This window comes from Uranotaenia lowii, chromosome 3, assembly GCF_029784155.1.
Source record: "Uranotaenia lowii strain MFRU-FL chromosome 3, ASM2978415v1, whole genome shotgun sequence".
NCBI lineage: Eukaryota > Metazoa > Arthropoda > Insecta > Diptera > Culicidae > Uranotaenia > Uranotaenia lowii.
The window spans coordinates 129,917,881-129,937,459 of NC_073693.1; the positions used below are offsets into that span (position 1 = coordinate 129,917,881).

Sequence of the window (19,579 nt, forward strand, 5' to 3'; positions counted from 1 at the left end):
AAGGTAGTGTCGAGGCAGCCCTGCGTTAGTATTAGTACATACTGCGACGTCACAATCACGGAAAATCTATTAATTTACTAGGAAATTTGCCTTTTTCGCAGATAATTTGAAGAACTTGATGGAAATGTTCCACTTTTAATACCTGTTATTTTAGAAGGATTCTTGCTCTTCAAGATCGGTACGAAAAAAGTTGGATTTTCGAGTAATTTTCGTATGAAATAGACCATCGAAGTTCGAAAAAATGGTGGATTTTCCTTACTCAAATTTGCAAAACTCTAAAATTAGTTCAAAGTCTTCCATGAAAATGATCAAGTCAGTGCAGTTTAAGATCCTTATTAAAAAACAATTATCAAAAAACAAACTTATATACAAAACTACGATTATTTATTGGCATTTTAGGAAATCGAGTTAACAATCAGCAATTGATGTTAAAAGTTCTACATAAGAATTGAATATGGTAAACCGATTGGATAAAAATCATGACAATCAGTTGAACACTCAATAACTACCAGCTTGACCTTTTTAAAGTAGATTTTTTCTTCGTTTTTTGAACGTTTTAGTTTCAAGATGACACTGCGTTCATTATTAAAATGAGAAAAAAAAACATAATGCTTTCTTCAAAGGACCAGAAAATTTCATAACGCAGTGAAATAGAGGTCTTACAATACATTTAAACTTAAATTGGAATTCATTTTCGTTCTAAAACATGTTTTTCTTTGAAATTTCTGCCAATCGCATATAAATTTTCGATACATTCGTTTTTGTGACGTCACAAAAAAAATCCAATATGGCTCTCGACACTACCTTATTTAAATATTCCTTGGTATGTATGTGTCTAACTGGTTGGCAGAGAGTTTAGTACTCTATATCACCACTACATTTTTGGCATTTGTTGTTTCCGATGAGATTTTAGGGGTGTTCCTTTATCCTTGTTTTTCGATTACACGACAGACGAAGAAATGCACGACACGCATCGTTATTTCGTCTGTCGGCTTCGCTCTCTGCCCAAATCACCACCCACCGTACCTACTCGGAGAGCAAACAAACACGTTTTGCTGGACGCGCTGCTTGTAGTTCTAGAAATTCAGGAATGATTTAACGTTTATAATTTTCATATTTTTGTGAAATCTCACAGCGTGATTTGTTGCACCTCACTAGAATGTAGATTAAATTAGCTTTCCAATGAATATACTTTTGATTGGTCCAAACAAAGTAAAAGCACTGAAAATCCGGGTACAACCTGACGGTGGACCACAAAAACAGATGAAATTTCAATGTGTAAAAAAATTGCGCAAAGTAGTGAACTTTGAAAAATTCCAGTAAATTCAATTTTTGTTGCATAAAAAATCTAAAGACAGCAAAATGTTGGAATTTTAATAGATTTTGTAGTCAATTTTTTTTTTAAAATCTACCATCGCTCAAACAGTATTTACTAGCAATCGAATGAAAAGTAGGTTTTTTAGACCACTTTTTTGAACTTTTTGTGACCATTTCATTAAAAAAAATTTAAAAAAAATATTTCTTGTCTTCATGATGTAGGCATTAACTTCAGCTTTCATATGCATAAGGCAAATATTTTTTTGGACGTGTAATATATGAACTACAGCAGTTTTCGTGAGGCATGTTTTTTCGGATTTTTTTTCTTTCATGCTGAATAACGAGAAAACTTGTAACTTTAGCTGTATATAATGTTCTAAACATATTTTACTGACATTACAAGGTTTCTATTGATGTAAGTTTTATATGAAGTTCATAATAATTCAAACGACTTAAATAGATTTTACTTTTGTGGTGTCAAAATGACACCAAAAGTCGGAAAAGGGAGTTTTTTTGTCCAGGCTTCCAGGGTTCGTCCATAAAAAAAGTAAAGATGCAATATTGAAGAACTTTTGAATTCATTTAGGGTCCCCGAAAAAATTTTTGTATTTTGACGCTTCTGAAAAAAGTTACAAGCCTTCAAACTTGCAATGGTGTCAAAATGACACCCTAATGCGGATGAGGGTTAAACTAACTTCAGACGACATTTTATACGATCTTTTCACTATGCAGTTGGAATTGCGATAATTGTAAGCGACTTAAGCTTTATCGTACCCCATCACATTTGGATTCTTTTTGACAGTTCCATATCTTTTTTACGTTAAAAAAATGAAATTTTATAAAAATTTTGCAGACGGACAGAAAAACGCGTGCGATTGGCCTCGTGGGCTTATCTTTTCACCTGAGATTCAGGTACCCGGGTTTTGATTTGCGTTAATTTTTTCGGAATTCGTCACTTTTTTGGATTTTTTTTTAATATTCTGCCGCATTTCCAAAGACGGTAGGGGTAGCGAGAAAATTGTTATAACTCCCAAAACAGAGCATTAATTTTTTCATGAAAAAAACTAGCTAGCTAAACTGACAGATTTTCCGTCCAATTTTCAGAAATATTATTTCACAAGAATGTTATTGATTTTAGAGCATTGAAATGTTCTGATGAAATGATTCTCATTATAGATTCTCAGTCATTTACAAAAAACATAAGGTTACCAGAAATTTAAAGTTACTAGATGCCATGAATCTGCAAGAATAAAACATAAATCATGTAGAACTGTTTTTTTTGCTTCACATTTTGATTAGGAACAAATGAACTTACAATTATTTGTACAAATCACATTTTGAATCAATTTTAGGCTTTTCCAATGGTGCAGTTTGTTACGAATGAACAAATTCATCCTTTAAACCTTAAGAGTAAACCTTGTCTGAAGCATCCGACACTATCTTAACCACGCGCCAGTTTCCTTGTCTATGACATGGCCAGTTTGGTACTTCCATTACAGATGAATTAAGAAGATGTGTTAAAATCCCAGAAAAACAAAAACAACAAAAAAAAACACCACAGATGAACTTCCATTTTGCTGACTTTGAGTTCCTCGGTTTTATCGGATGGTAATGAACAGGTAAGAGGTGGCTCCAAAACGAAACTACACCAATTGATCATAACTTCCAAAGTGTTGTTACCAAGCAAACATTTTTGTAGTTATATTTCTCAAGAAACTTGGTTATGCGTTTAATATACATTATAAAATTAACGCATAAAACTCGAATGATCAGCATTTGCCTACATATTTGGAGGCAATACACATATACATATTTTTAACTTCTGGGTTAAGCGATAAGAATTAGACAAGTTGGACGATATAGAACACCTTATTCGTACAACCTGAAAGTATTCGAGAGAGCGTCAGTTTTACTCTCAATGCATGCAAATCGTTGCCAGCGACAATATTTGCTGCTTCTCTCATTGGACATTTTTTTCAAATGAACCATCCGATTTTCAGCAATCTGGTTGCCCTGCTTATCGCAGAGAGAAGAATAAGGTTGTTTTCTCACTTGAATCTTGCGCGAGAGACGGGAGAACAAATTGGAAAACATGGCAGACTTTTCATAATATCCGATTTTTATCGACTTTAAGTAACCATTTTTACGATAGTTTGCTTATTTAATACAAGGTTTACTCGTTCGAAAAAAGGCATGAAATTATTCAAGTCCAACAAGCTGCAAGATGGAAAATGTCCACCCTTGTTAAAAATGTGCATTGCGTGAGATCAAAATATTCAAGAAAAACTAACAAAGGGACATCCTCCGAACAAACTTTTTGTTTTTTTTATACACAATTGCAAATCAAAACCCGGGTACCTAAATCTTAATTTAAAAATCTGCTTAAAATCTGTTGTTCGTTTTGTCTGACCAAAAAGGAAACTTTTAAGACTACAGGATTTTTGAAACTCGAAAAAAATTGCGATTCGACACACCCTACTCTGTAGTTCTAACACATGCGTTATGTTAAACGTTTCATCTCTATAAGAAATAATATTGGGCTTGTGATATAGCTCAGTTGGCAAGTCAGTTGCTTCCTGAGCCGATGTCCGTGAGTTCGAGGCCAAGAGTAAACATCGAACACAGTTGTACCGGATAAGTTTTTCAATAACTATTCGCCAACTGTAACGTTGATAAAGTCGCGAATGCCACAAAGATGGTAAAACGACTATAATCGAAACAAAAAAAAAATCTATAAGAAATACAGTCTGTTGATTCTGAAGGCAGCATATAGGTACATAATTATTTTTCAAGATTCCTTCATCATAGCTGAACATCGTTTTTGAAGGAAGATACACCCATAGATACACTCAGGAACAACCCAATAGCATGGCGATCGTGATTATACGATCATTCGACGCGTTCCATTAAGTTGACGGAATAGATGAAAACACAGTTCATCCCGGAAATTGATTGACGCGCGCGGAATAACAAAAACTGTCAATAAAATCGTTGGCACATATTCATTGTAATTAACTGTCACCAGCACGGCAATACCTGAGTTCGTTTGTTTTGGACTTTTCCGAGTGCAAACTCAATTTTTTTGTCTGTTGCTTTAGCCACAAAGAAATTGTTTAAAATTTGAGACCACCACGAAGAAATGCAGGAACCTCTTTCCTGCAGAAAGTTCCACTTCACACACTACACACACTGGATAACTAAAAATCGTGAGATCCTTTCCATGCTTACGGAATCTTTAACGAATAAACATAGTTTGAAATAAACGGTGAAATCAATGTAAAACAGCTTGAGCTGGAAACAAGCTGGATTATCTTTCATATTGATACCCTCGTGGATACAGAGAGGCATAACACTAAGCCGGGTCACGAGAAAGAATAAGTCCATATATACAAACGAAAACGCTTGACAAGTTAAAGGGATACGGGAAAATCTCTTTAAGCTGTTGAAGAAGCTATCAGTGCTTGAACATTAAGAGAATCTCAGATTACGTGCACGAGGTTTTGGCAGACATGACTTCGTTGATAAAAAGTAAATTTTAGCCATTTTTCTACAGATGTGAGTGAAAAATTTCCACCATGACAATCGTTAAAGACATCAAATATCTTTAACATCACTTCCTTCCTTTATTGTTTCTGATTGGCGTTTAAACTCATTCGGGTAATTCTTCCTCAGTTAATTCTTTTAGAAATTTTCCAACCACAAGCACTCCAACTGTTTCAATAACTATATTATGCTCACCGATTTCCGGAAGCACAACACTCTTTATGTTTCCAAATTCTGAACTTCATTAATACCGCCCAAAAGATTAATGACACACTAAACACAATGTTTGAACAACTTTTCAAAGATTATCGTCTTTCGTCTTCACTAAAAAAAAACACCCGATCCCGATTCGAAACAAATTGACGATGGAAGACTTCTCGAGTACCGTCCAACCCGCAGCAATGCAACCCGACATCTGACCGAGTGTTTACAACAGTCTTCACTGCCATGCTCTCATCCGAGGCTGCTGCTGGTGTTATTCGCGGTTGTTGTTGTTCCTGTTAATTTACGTTTTGTTGGTCAAGTGCCAGGGAGCGAATTGAGAATGAATTTATCTACCTACCTACTTCACATATCTACCACGACGACAACCACCAACAACGTTCGTCTCGTGAAAGAATAGCTAATTAACTCGTAAGTGAACGATACGACGATGTGCGGTGACGCTACTGATTGTAGCGTTGCTCACAACAATCTCTAATCGTTCAGGACGGAGCAGCAGCAATGTTATCAGGCAAATTGAGATCGTTCCTAAAATACGAAGGTAGGTAGGTACATACTAACGTCAAGTTTGGTCGATTGATGCGAAATGTGATCGTTTTTATTTTTTCAAACTCTCATTGGGTCCACTATTTAAAATAGCATGTGAATTCATGATATTTGTGATACCAGACACAGCCAGATTTGACATTTCGTAGAGCAATCGGCACCATTTTCCTCGAAGAGGCTGGGAAATGGTTCTTTCTGGCGGATGAAATTCAGGTGATTATTCATTCTGGTTGCAGTGAACTCTCTCTGTTGTACTGGTTCCAACACTTGGAAGATGTTTGATAGATTTATGGTCAACATGGGTCATGGAATGTTATCAGTGAATGTCGCTGGCGCTGATATTGTTGAAAACTTCGGTTTGGGGATTCAGCAACATTTTTTTTATATTGTTGGGGAGACCACTGCGACCAGTTGTTAGATCTTTTGTAGCGTTACCCAGCGTAATTTCTTTTTGCTATATGCTTCCAGATACCCTGCCACTATTGATAAGTGCCAGGTGAACACTGGTTAAGCATTCGATAAGCACACACATATTTTAGATCCTAAGTGCAACCTTACGTAACCTTAGTTCACACAAGAGATCCTAAGTGCAACGTATGTTCCCTTGAAAGATCCATCCATATCTATGTACTCAAGCGTAAAAACTTCCAGAGGTGGCAGGCTAGCATGCTTCAAATGCTATAACCGCCAACCTCCAGAAAAAGTACTATGAATGCCATGACCGAGATTCGATCTCATGACCCCTGGCTTAGAAGACGTACGCTCTAACCTCTAAATCATGGGCGCTGTAGCGAGAATCCTGCAACATTCCTGGCTGACTGGATGCAGTGTGACCCCGTAAAGATCTCAAATAAAGGAAATCAGACAGAGTGCGGTAACTGGCGTGGCATAACGTTGATCTGTTCAACTCTCAAAGTACTCTTCATCCTAAACAGGGTCCAGGAGAAAATTGACGCTATACTCTCAATTTTAAACCTTTTCATTACGTTCTTTCTTCCCTTCTGTTTGGAGCACGAATTTTGAGAAAACAAGAGATTTCTCCCAGAGAGAACGTGTCTCCGCTGATTTGTTTGTTGAGTAGAGTGGCCTAAATAAGCAGATTAATTGTTGTGTAAAGTTTACATGCAAAATTTAAGGCCGATAGCACAACAAGGAGAGATCGCGCACTAGCCTTAAGTTTGTAAAGAAATTTGAGATATTTTGTTCTTCTTGTCTTTCTTTCTACACTGGCCGATTTTTTTGTTACACATGTGGTCTGAAAGCCTAAATTATTCCAAACGTTTTATCCAAACATCACATGTTAATTAGAGTTGTTATGTAACAGTAACAATTTTTGACTGTTTTCTTACCTTCATAAGGTTAGAAAACAGTCAGAATTTGTTCTGCTTATATTGCCGCACATCCTCCCCATCAGCTGTGAGCTTATTGAAGAAAGCAAATCCCTACCTCGAACGCAACTCTGAATCGTCACACGCAAAGTGAGCCTCCCCTCCCAGAGAGGCCTTTTTAAGAGGAGCGTAGAGATCCTCTGAGAGCACCCAGGAGGGATGAATCATCCTTCGGGATGAAAGTCCCGAGAAAAAGAAAATAAAATCTGAGAGCACCTGTATCCGTGGTCTATTCTTGGGTCTAATTTTTTCAAGAACTGGACCAAAGAAATTAGATCTAACCCAGTGAAAATACTGGCAACCAAACTCGTGCTCCATTAACTGTCAAACTGTTTAGAAATTCGTCAAATTGGATCCAAATCTCATCAGTTTTGGATCAATCATCAAACCAGTTCTAAAAAAAGTTGCGTTGAACTGGTAACTGGTATTAGTGCGGTTGCTTTGGTCGGAATTTGGATCTAAACCGGCTGTTTGGACCACAGATACAGGTGCTCTGAGCGAGCAAATAGTAACTGGCGCTCTTACCCAGTAGCGCGTCTTCTCAAAAATCGACAGAGCATGCAAAACATTGAGAGTTGAGTCACCGAACTTAGAATAAAACGGTTAATTTCGGCGACACTCCAAGAACGCAAATATTCGCATTCGGTTTGTCCTGCCGAGATACCTAGAGGCAACGAAAACGAATGCGTACATGCGAAATAAGTTTGAATCGTACACTCGTACGGTGCAGTCGTAGCAGACGATTTCTAAGGCAGGCAAACACGCGTCTCGAAGGGAAACATACAAACACGATTCGGATTGTTTTCGTGTGTTTCTCTGGAGGGCGTGTCTTAGATTATCTCGTGGCACTCACTCAAGGCACGCGTATGGTGTGTTCCTCTCTGCCGATGTGATGATGCAAAATCGTAAGAGTGATCGTTACGATCTCTCTGTCGATTTAAGTTACCTCTCTGCCGATTCATGTTTTCTGGGTGGCGGCGTAGTCACCAGTTGACGAAAACCTTAGCTGACAGCAAGTGAACAGCAGTGACAGGCTCCGAATCACCAGCAGGGAAGATTTTTTTAATTCGGTCCTATGCGTAGGACAATCGGCGCCGGACCCTTAGTAGCAATGGATCGTATTGATGTTTCTAACTTGGACCTTATTTGGAAGAATCGAATAAAATCAATCATAAAATTATTTTCAAAACATATTTCTTCTTAGTTCAAAGATATTTTTCAGTCTAGTATGTTCATCGACAGCTTAATGAGAGTTTAACAACCCGAACACATGAAGCGGTGTAGTTATAGCTATAGTTCTGCGACCGTGAAATCTGACTTATAAGTCCAACATCATCACAACGATGTATGAGTAACAAATTTAATATTTCATTATTTTAAATATTTAAATATTTTATTTTAAATATTAATTTATATTTAAAATACGATAAATACAAATGTGACTTTTTGAACATTCACAAACAAAACAGCTAAAACTACCGCTAACAGCTGCCTGTTTGTTCCAAAATTGGGAGGAACTGGGCGGCAAAAACGACCAAATCATAAGGTGGTTCGTACCAGTTGAGCATTTTGGCATTGAACGTTGCCTATACCTACTCATTTCTTTTTGCGTCAAAAACGCCTAACCTACCTAACTTTGTCTCATTTCAATACGGACGCGTGAGCGAAAACAGACAAAAACGCATTTTTTTTTTAAATTATTTGATCATAAGGATTTTAACACCAGGATGTCATTCATCCCTCCCAGACAAAAACGCAAGCGTTTTCGTAAATTTTCTGGATTTTCTTTTATTCATTCATTCATTTATTCATCATAGTTGTGTAAAGTTTTGCAGCGCTAATGTAACTACACCACTAGAATATGTATGAAATTCCCTTTCTGGCGAATATAAATGTATTGCGATAATCTTGCGTGAATATACACAAAATCCAGTGCAAAGTTGAATTTAAGTGCAAGAAAATCTGAGAAATTGCAAATTTTACAAAAAGTTCAAAAAACAGTTACCTTTGAAAATCATCAAAAATTCTGTGTATCGTATTTTGAAAATCTAAGGATGTGAAAATGTGCCAAATTACGTTTGTATGACGTAAACAATTTTAGTATAGCGGTTTTAAGCAAATGTCAAATTGACTCTCAAGTTCTGTTTTGGAAGTTATTTTTCCTGTGCTTTCAGGGTGCGTCCATAAAAAATTAATGATGCAAGATTGAAGATTCCAAGAATTCATTGAGAGTCCCCGAAGAAATGTTTTTATTTTTATGCACCCGAATAAAGTTAGCCGCCAAACTTCCAATAGTGTCATAATGCCCCTTAAGAGCGGATTTTAGGGTTAAAGCGCATGGTTTGATGAACATTGTTGCCGAAGAAGTCTTTCTCTTCTAGTATCTTTATAATGAATTATGTCACGATAAAGTTCCGTCCTGGACCCGCACTGTGCATTGTGAGGTATCATTTGTGAGACTTTTGTCAATACTGACTGAGTCCAACGAATCGACAAACCAATCAACGGCGAGCGAGGTCATAGCTATCTCCAGGCTGTCTGGTTGAGGTAGGATTCTTACCCCGTTGTCTTCGTTGTCGTCGTTGAGAGCAATAAAAGGTAAACAACCTTTCAGATAAAGAATTTCCATCAGTACCGGTAATTTCTGCATACCTAAATACTCGTGCAAATTTAGTAAGCACGATAAAGAAAAGAAAGGATATTTCTTCGGCGTGACGAGTGACGTGTGACGGACGATATTATAAACAACTGCAGCAGCAGCGCGGGAAAAATAAATCCCCATCACGCCGCCGAGCTCATTCATCATGCCCGTCTATCGTCGTTGATCGTCACGGCGATGTAGCAACGCAAAAAAATGGAAGCATGTGACTGACAACGGACGACGAGTGATGGCAAATAAAACTGGCACACGGTCTGTTTATCACATCGCATCGGGCGCACCGATTTTTCGGCTACTCGTGAGTAGACGACGGTTCCTGGTGTTGTTTTTTCGCATTCGTTTTCGATAAGTTTTCCCAGCAGGAAAAAAACCGCCATCGAATGTTATCTTTGACGCGAAAATTAGGCCTATTCCTGATTGTTTGTTTCGTTTGATGCGTGGGAGATTCTTATCGCGGAAGAACGCGGCAAATCGAATGAATGGTGCGACCTTTCGCTAATTACCTTCCACTGCTAAATGGAACGGGCGAAATTGGATTACGTAGGAAATCAGAATGTGACCACCTGGTGACGTCGTTATCGCTTCAGTATGTTTTTTTTTTGCTGGTTCGTTTTATAGTTCAACACTAATCTATCGAAAACAATACAAAACGATTCGTTCGTTAGTCGTTTTCTAACTTTTTTTTTCGAATTCTCCGCTGTTGTAAAGCAGGATCAAAGTCTCAATAAAAGCATCGATAAGAGCCGATGGCAGGGATTTATTCGGAAGCCCTATTTGTGTGCATCTTAAAAAAAAAAGAAATTATACGAATGTGTCTCGTGAAGAGTCAGATTTAGGGGTATAATTACGTTGATCGAGCCATACAAATGTTTTGGTTGTAGCAAGCAAACGTCTCTGTACACCTGAGGAGAACCAGACTTGGTTTTAATTCCATAAAAATGCATTAATATCAATTCCCCCGATTTTCACCGCGAAAGTTTTATCATGCCGGGGAAATCCCTTCGATTTCAACAGGTTAAATAATCTAATTATGTCGCTTTTGAGTTATTGACAAAATTATATTTTCACTTTCACCTAAGGTGTCAATCGAGTCCAAGATGACGAGATGAACTGAGACCAAAATTCAACATACACGATCATATTCTGTGGCCGGTTAGATTTATTCAAAGAAATTTTTGAGACTTTAAAAGAACTCAATGTTTTACGATCTAAGTACTAAAAATACCTTAGGGGAGGGTACAAAGTTTTCTGCATTGACAGTGCACAACTACAAAGTAAACCCTTCGAAAAAGTTTCTTCTCACTGTCGAGCGTCAATGGATTGGAATAGAAAGCTGCCGACAAAACGTAGCCAACATTCCTATTGTTGACCGTCACCGAAATTCATTCACATAACTAGGGCGCTACCACCTCCACCGTCGTTCGATGAACATCAGGAACCATCGGGCTAAATTTAATCAATGAATGAAACTACCGTCACACCGTGATTGACGTAAATCCCTCTAAACTGTGACCGTTTATCGTTGTTTTTTGTCACCGGCAGTCTAATTCGTGCCGCCGAAAAGTCGTTGATCCCATCATGTAACCTAACCCGAATCGCGCGAATGGCGATTGTTGATTTGCAAATCTTCACAGCTTATCACGCGTCGTCGTGGTTCTTAATTCATAAACACAATAGAGACAAGGATTTTGCCAAATTAGCACGTACGCTTTCCGAATTGCCAACTGGACGATAGTACAACAATTCAAGGTTATGATGTTCAATTGATGTTCTCTTCAAAGTCAGATTCAATCATTCCTCTTTCAAGTGAAACATAATTCATTTATTTTTGTTTATTATGATTCACTTTACAACTCACACTTTTCAGTGGCTCCAGAGAGGAATAATTTCGATCGGAGTCTATTCCGTATTTACGTTAAAGGAGTACCATTTAAAAAAAAAACGGTCAGTTGAATTATTTTTTGTCATGTCTTAAACTCTTCATTTTTCTAAAATATTTCTAACAAATATTTTTGTAGAGAATTTGAGCTTCTCAACTATTTAGTTATTCAAATCAATCTTCAATTCAATGATCTATAAACCAGGATGATTAAAATGATAGTGGCTCCAGAGACAACACAAAAAACCTTAACATACCTTCTAGAAAATAAATTTTAAATTAGCAACCTTCTTCAAATTGCAAACGATTTCAATAAAATTTCCAAAAGTGCGTTTGAAATTGTCAAAGTTCTTCGAATTGCTTGAGACTTCAACACCTTTTCTAAATTTTCAAATTGGTTCGACTAAAACATAATTTCTATGAAGTGTAGTTTAAATAATCAAATTTGCTCGAATCGTATCAGATTTCAACATACCGTATACTATGTGTTTGAAATATTCAAAGCGTACAAGACTTCAAAAAATTATAAAGTGTGGTTTAAATTGTCAAATTGCTTCGAATCGCATCAGACTTCATGTGCTTTATAATGAATGCACCCACAGATCAGAGTCTACTCCAATAATGAACTTCCTCAAGGTGGCATTATCGGTATAAGATTCTATGCTGGACCGGCATTAACAAGTTTCGTTATAATTGACATTATCCTCCCAGCGAAACCGCATTACATCCGTCTGAAAAAACCGAATAAAACATATCCCATATCGTACCACAAGACAAAGCAGGTTCCCAGTAACGACTTTTGTAGGTAGGTATATTTCGCAACAAACTTTGTTATACATTTCTTATACATTATAGAATCATCGCATAAAACTCGAAAAATCAGCATTTGCATACTAAAGTGGAGGCAATATACATACATATTTTAAACTTCTGGCTTAAGCGATAAGAATTATACAAATTGGACGACATCCAACATTTTATTCGTACATCCTGAAAGTATGATAGAGAGAGTAAGTTTTGCTCTCAATGCATGCGAACTGTTGCCTGCGAAAATATTTGCTGCTTCTCTCATTTTACATTTTTTTTTCAAATGAAACATCTGATTTTTACAGTCTGGTTGCACTGCTTATCGCCGAGAGAATAACAAGGTTGTTTTCTCACTTGAATCCCGCGCGGGAGAACAAATTTGCAAACATGATGGCTGACTTTTTATCATATCCGATTTATACTGACTTTAAGGGCGGAGTTTTGGCAACCTTGCCGAGTGCGGCTTGTTTTTCTGTAATCGGTGTTTAAAATTCTAAATTTAGTGTGAAATATAGACAGTTTTTTCGTTTCGAACAATGCAACGGTCGCGCAAAGTGTTGTTGTGAGCTTACTTAGTGAAGTTTCGTTATAATTACGGCAGAAAACGCGATATTTTATGTTTAAATTTTCAATTTTGATTTGACATATCTGCAAATGTAGGACTAGTTTCTTATGAAAAAGCTTTTGCATTAAAAGCTTCCTAATATAATCTGTAATGTAACGTTCATCATTGTCTATGTAACGTGTCTAACGGGTGTGTCACCGCTGAAGTTGTTGCATCAAAGTGAAAATAAATCGAAATCCCACACTGGTCAATCTGATGACAGTCGGTAGTATGTGTTTCTGGATCAATGTCCCATGGATTGTACGAAGCTAAGTATTCTTTTTTAAATTTTACTCACCTAACACAATGTTTGCAGCAAGATTCAAAAAGATAAACTTTGTTGGCCAATGCTCCATTCATCCTCTCTTGTACTTCTTTCTTGATCGCGAAAAGAAATTTCGAGTTTTAGTAGAATTTCTAACAAAATCATACAATATTGTGTGCAAGTTTTCGCACAAAGCTTTTTCGAACATGAGTTACATTTTTGTTTTATTTTATCCGAACTAATTTAATATACATTTAGGCGTTTTCCTATCGCGTTGATTAAGCTGTTGAAAGCTTCCGTCCAAATAAAATTACACATTTCGAATATATTACACAGTACTTAAATATGTAGGAAAACTTGACTTTATGGTAATTTTGCATAATTTCATTATACAACTGAACAATTTTTGAAGTTGGTTGCCAATAAACAGTTTGAACTAATGCACTTAATAGAATACGTATTGAACAGATAACTAATACCAACTTGAACAAATATCTCATTTTAACGTTCAACATTTTCTAACAAATTTCTAAAAACATATTCTTTTAACGTTCTCTCTACACAATTTTTGATAACTTGTTTCAGATATAAATTATGTACAGCTCCACAGTATCTGCATGATCTCTTTTTACTTAACTAATTTTACTGTCCAACTATGCTTGAAGTTATCAGAGCACTTTAGTTTCGAGGGAAGTTTATATTGAGAGACGTACAAGAAAAAAAAACTATTTTATTTTTGTTTTGACAAAAGTAAGAATAATAAACTAATATGAATGATTTGCAGTATATTTTTCTAGTTTTTTTTTTTTAATAAAAGAGCGATGAAATGGCAAATAAACTAGAAAATTTCTTATTTTTTTCATTTGGAATGCAATCACTAGAAAATAGTAGGATCGTTAAAGAATAGAATGTAAAATATAAGATCACACTTGTCAAAAGTGTCTCCTGATCAAATCCTTTTACCCACTTATCCAATCACAATAAATTTGCTAGGATGCAGAGGTGACCTCGGTCCTAAAGTATAAATTATTTTTCTTTCAATCCCTTTTCTCTCATTTCCTTCTATCAATTGACTACTAGGACGCAGAGATGTTAAAATCGCGAGTCTACATACTCGCACTTTGCCCTTCTTTGCAGAACGATTTTATTTCGTTAAACTCAAACTGCAATGATGCTATCTAAAGTTCAACTCGGAAAGCATCAGGAAGTAAGCTTCGGGTAAACTCGGCAGAAGTAAACAGCAATCGGGGGAAACATCAGCGAAGCGAACGTACAGTTCTGCGAATTGAAAATTCAAATAGTTTTCGTTCGGCAGCCGAACACATCAATCGGACAACGCATGGGGGCGTGGCTAAAAGTGATAGATACAAGGGAACGGGAAACGAGCGAGAGAAGGGTGCGAGGAATGTTAACTCGGTTCGTCGGCCAACGATCGCTCGTGTGCATTCGTGTACGATAAGCATCGTTCGGTTGTTTCGTTGGTGTGATTTTATTCCTGCGAGGTATGGAAAACATCAATGCAGAACTGTTCTCTTCGTGTTGTGTGCAATTACGTAATGATTGGAACGAAGATAAAATCAATCTGCACACAACAAGTTAAACTCGGAAAAAATCAACCGAATGATTCTTTCCGAAGCGAGTTTACACACCGCTGCTAACACGTGGCCGGCACCGTTATTGATATTTAAAGAGAGAGCATAAATTTTGGGCATTGTGAATGTTTTGCCAGTCCCAGGCACCATTCGTTTGACCTTTGAGCAAAACTGATGGCCTCGGTCAATCACGGAGTAGCAACCATTGGCGATGTAGAATTCGTTCTACTGAGCCACGCCAGCGATCATGGAATTCGAAATGTTTGTAATAAGATAATAGTGATTGAATTGAAAAGGAGATAAAAATCTTGTACATAAATTGAAAATGTGTAATATTATCGCATAATTAAATATTTTTAAATGTTTTTTTTTATCATTTCGAGTTCAATGATTTAAGGTGGATGTGAGTAGTCAATCAAGCTAAGCTAAGCTAAGCTATCCGATTTATACTGACTTTAAGTAACGATTTTTACGATCGTTTACTTATTTGGTAGGAAATGCGATTCGCATTAACATTGTTAACGATAAGAGCTATCATTTCTAATACGATTTTATATTTGCTGGGATGGAAACAATCAGCTAGCAAGGATATTGTCGAATGATGTAACGAGCGCTGTGTTTGTATGTAAACTGGCAGTAGAAAAAGTAGAAAAAGTTTCCAACCGACGACAAAAACCCACCAGCCAAGATAAACTGTGTGTGTGTATGTATACCGGCCGGCAAAATAAAACAGTTTCTAAATAGTTTCCTTCCCCTCCCATTCTCATCCTTTTCTCATCAAAGACAAAGTAGGATGAAAAAAAAATTGGCCAAACGGCAGACGGCAAATGCAGTGAGCTTTTCTGTTTATCGGCGGTGGCAGAAACACTATGACAGTTTCGTTTACTAACCAACTCAGATGGTTCGCTGGGTAAGATGTCGGCTGGCAAGCCGAGATGAGATGTTGCAGTGAGTTCGATTCGCACTATTTTTTTTTATTAGGATGGAAATCCCATAAAATGTTTTTCTTGTTACCCTTGAATGTATTTAGTGGTCTTGCATCATTTTGCTTGGGAGCTTGAGTCTCTGGCGATTTGAGTAACCTCTCTGCCGATTCATGTTTACTGGGTATTTGGTACAGTACACTTTTCAGTGCATTTTCAGCACAGAGATTTGCAAAATAGGCTTTGGATTTTTGCAAACTCTTATATAAGGTTATATACGGACGATAGTATTGGCGAAAAATTGGCCTCAGCCATAACCTCAAATTTTGCCTTACCCACTGGTACACAGCAAAAAATTTCTAAAAGTACACGGAATCTAAAACACGAGTGATCTATTTTTTCTTGAGTGTAATTACAAAAAGATGTAATTTTAAACTTCTTTCGATGTAATATTAGTCTATTTTCCAAAATTGAATAGAAATAAACTGTTTTGATTTAATTTTACACTGCATCATGCAAAAATCAACCGGCCAATGAAATTTATATCACAAACAGTGTAAAATTATATCTGTTTGATTTAAAATTGAATGCAAATATTTAAATTGTGCCTTTTTATATTTCAAGTTAGTTTGCACGTCGGGCACAAAGTAAACAAGTCGGAAAATTATTCGGAAACGAGTCATTCAAAGGCGTAGCTACAGGAGCACTTTAAGAGGCTTTAAAGTAGTAAGTATATAAGACGTGAAATGAAGAATATGGTTGAAACTGATTAGTTTTCTCTCCATTACAGCAAGGTCAGATTTTTCGCAGCGGCTGATATCCGGCCAGTGATTATCCGGAGAAACTTTTGTCAGAACAATTCAAGTGTGCAGGATGCTGACCGAAAAATTATGATTTCCGGAACCATTCGAGGATGCTGATCATGCTGATTCGAAAAACATCCAAGTGCTGGGAGTCATCGGATGCAACAACAATTCCAGCCTGACGCTTTCCGAATGGTGTTTTTTATGTTCAGTTTTGGAAATAAATGTGAATTAAAAATGATACATGCGGCGTATTTATTAAAGACAAAAGCAAAACCCTTAATATGTAGAAAAAATATCAATATTTACGATAATAAATTTGAAAATTTACATCCCTGTGTATTTTTACACGACGGCTTTTGTGATCCAATCTAGTGCATTGATTTCGATCTAAATTTACACGCCTCAAAAATTACATCCTCGAAAAAAATACACCGTGATAGAATTTTACATCAAAATCGATGTTCCGTTTTCGTGCATCGTTTTCGATCTAAATTTACACGAATTTTATTTGCTGTGTAAGGTGCGTTTCTAAAATCAATATTTGCTTATATTTCTGAATTGATTAAATTTTTTCAAACTATCAACAGCTTAACGTTTGCATTCATTGCGGGGCGTCCCTAAATGAATAAGCCATCTGTTGCTTATGAATTTTCAAGGTGAATTCAAAACATCTGAAATATATTTCCATGTACTGCTTGGTAGATTGAAAAAGAGTTGTTTCTAACTTCTAAACGAATGCAAAATCATTCATTGTTACAAACAAGTAAATTAATGAAAGCCACGTCTATTTTGACTTTAAAAAAAAATCGCCTACATGCTCTGATTATTTTAAACATATCCACAAAACTCGCTACATAGTTTAAGTGTGCGATACATTAAGATGTTAATTCGTTCAGATAAAGGATGCGTTTAATTTCACATTCGAATAGAAGTATACGAAAAAGTTGCAAAATCTCAGAACTCATTAAAAGGTTTTTCAATAACAATGCAATTAAAAAAAAATATAATCATTTTCCAAATATCAATGCACTTGGCACCCCTGAACAACCAAAAAAAAATCAAAACACGAACATCTGTGTATTCGCTATCCGAATTTGTGGATATTAGTACCGGAAACTCGCGTTTATCGTGCGCACTTCTCAAAAATCGATTATGTTCTCCCGTGGTTTGAGGTTAGGGCTGAGGCCTAATGCTAAGGTGGTGTTCGTGTAGAACTGTCAACATATCTTAATAGGTGTGGAATTAAAATTGTTGAAATTGGTCCGAATAAAAAAAATTATGAGTCTACAATATATTTTCTATAATAGGGTAGCCAGATTTTTTTCAGCACGTATCCTGGCCGGACAATCCTGGATATTTTATTTAAAAACCTGGCAAAATCCGGGCATTTGATATCAAAATTGTCGACCAACATCCGGACTATATCCGGGCAAATTTGGTCTCCTAGGAATTACATACTTATCGAAAATTTAAAAAAAACTTGAAAAAAGCAATTGATTCTTTTAAGTTTATAAGCAAATTTTATATCGTATTTTAGGCTTGAAAAAAACCTGTCAAGATTATTTTTATGAAAATTGCTCGAAAAATTTCGTTTTGGGCGCATAAATAACAAAATTTTACAACAGAATTTGTTTTTTTAAGTTGAAATTGAGTATAAAAATAAGAATAATATCCGGGCTTTTCCAATGAAATCCGGGCAACCGGGCAACCGGGTCGGGCTTTTTTTCAAATATTATATTGAATATCCGGACAAACCCGAATAAAACCGGGCAATCTGGCAACCTTATTCTATGAAATGTTATTTCAAGTGCCAACTTGAGATATTATGTTATGCCGTTGCTATCGTTGTATGGAAGTAAACTTTCTGAAAACAAACATTAAAGTACACTGCCTCTGTATTGGGTATATGGTATTTTGAAAGTAAGAATAAGTTAATTAGACATGTATTGTGCATCCAATAATACTCAAATTTACAAATTTGTTGACCGGGTGCATATAAAAAACAAACGATCTACAAGACATCCCGATATAAGAGTAAAATTCAGGACAATATTGAATCTTTCTGGTAAACGGCCCAGGAAATGAAAATATCACGTACGAATTCCTCACCATAAAAAATACAAAAATGACATGTATCTTGAAGATGACCAGGGGCCAGGCGCGTGACACTGGCATGGCATTGCCTTGCCGCGTTTGTTTGTCGGTCAATCTCACAGACCGACCACCTAGGCCAGGCTGACGGATGTTTGTGATGATACCTACTTATTCGGCGGGGTGCTGCAATCTCGCGCTCAAAGTCTTGTGACTTACCGATGACGAGATGATGCAGAACATCATCGGAGGGGCGCAACAAAATTCTCACATGACGATCCTCGTCGTCGTTGGTCGTCGCAGAATGAAAGTGTTACATATTTTCAATGGTCCGTGAAGGATAAAAAAATGTGTTTGGGCCGAAAACACACACTCATAAGATCTACAATGTGTTTTGATTTCGTGCAAAATCAAAAAAGAAAATAAACGCCAGCGATCATGTGAGAGAAAATGTGAACAGCCCCAAGGAGAGGCCGTGCGTGGGAGAAACCGTTGTTGGGGAAAAAATTACACGGCTTAAACGAAGATATCTTAATCCTTCTTCTGGTCGATTAAACAACCGTAGCATGAATATTTTTAACCTCAGTACTTTTCCAGAAATATCTTACCGGATGACAAGTTGACGCATTTTTTCCATTCGCGTTACTCAATCCTTGTCCACTTTAAAGGCATGATTCCGCATAAATCACGGTTTTTTTCGTTTTACACACAGAACTTCATGATTACCTACTTCAGATAATATCCGTCACATTGAGACGGACCAAGTCAGGGGAAATCCGGAATTCGCGCTGCTTCCTCATGATGGTGGTGGTGGATCCACAAGTAAGCAGAATTGCTAAAAATAGCATCAAAATAAATCCCCATCTCGAGGCGAGTCGCCGAACGGCTTAACCGCTCACAGTAAGTGGGGATGCGAGAGGAAGGATACCTTCTCTGG

At 36.8% G+C, this 19,579-nt stretch overlaps 1 protein-coding gene across 2 annotated transcripts in view; it reads right to left on the bottom strand.

Moving 5' to 3' along the window:
• Positions 1 to 19,579, bottom strand: part of LOC129755517 (uncharacterized) — a 58,746-nt gene that overhangs the window by 14,780 nt on the left and 24,387 nt on the right. The window contains exon 1 of one of the 2 annotated variants that reach the window (XM_055752052.1): positions 5,056 to 5,276. The exons of the other annotated variant lie outside the window; for it this stretch is intronic. Within the exon in view, the coding sequence (XP_055608027.1) occupies positions 5,056 to 5,105 (50 nt within the window). The 5' untranslated portion in view covers positions 5,106 to 5,276. Of the gene's footprint in view, positions 1 to 5,055; positions 5,277 to 19,579 lie in introns of those variants that run through there. 2 annotated transcript variants of the gene reach the window in all.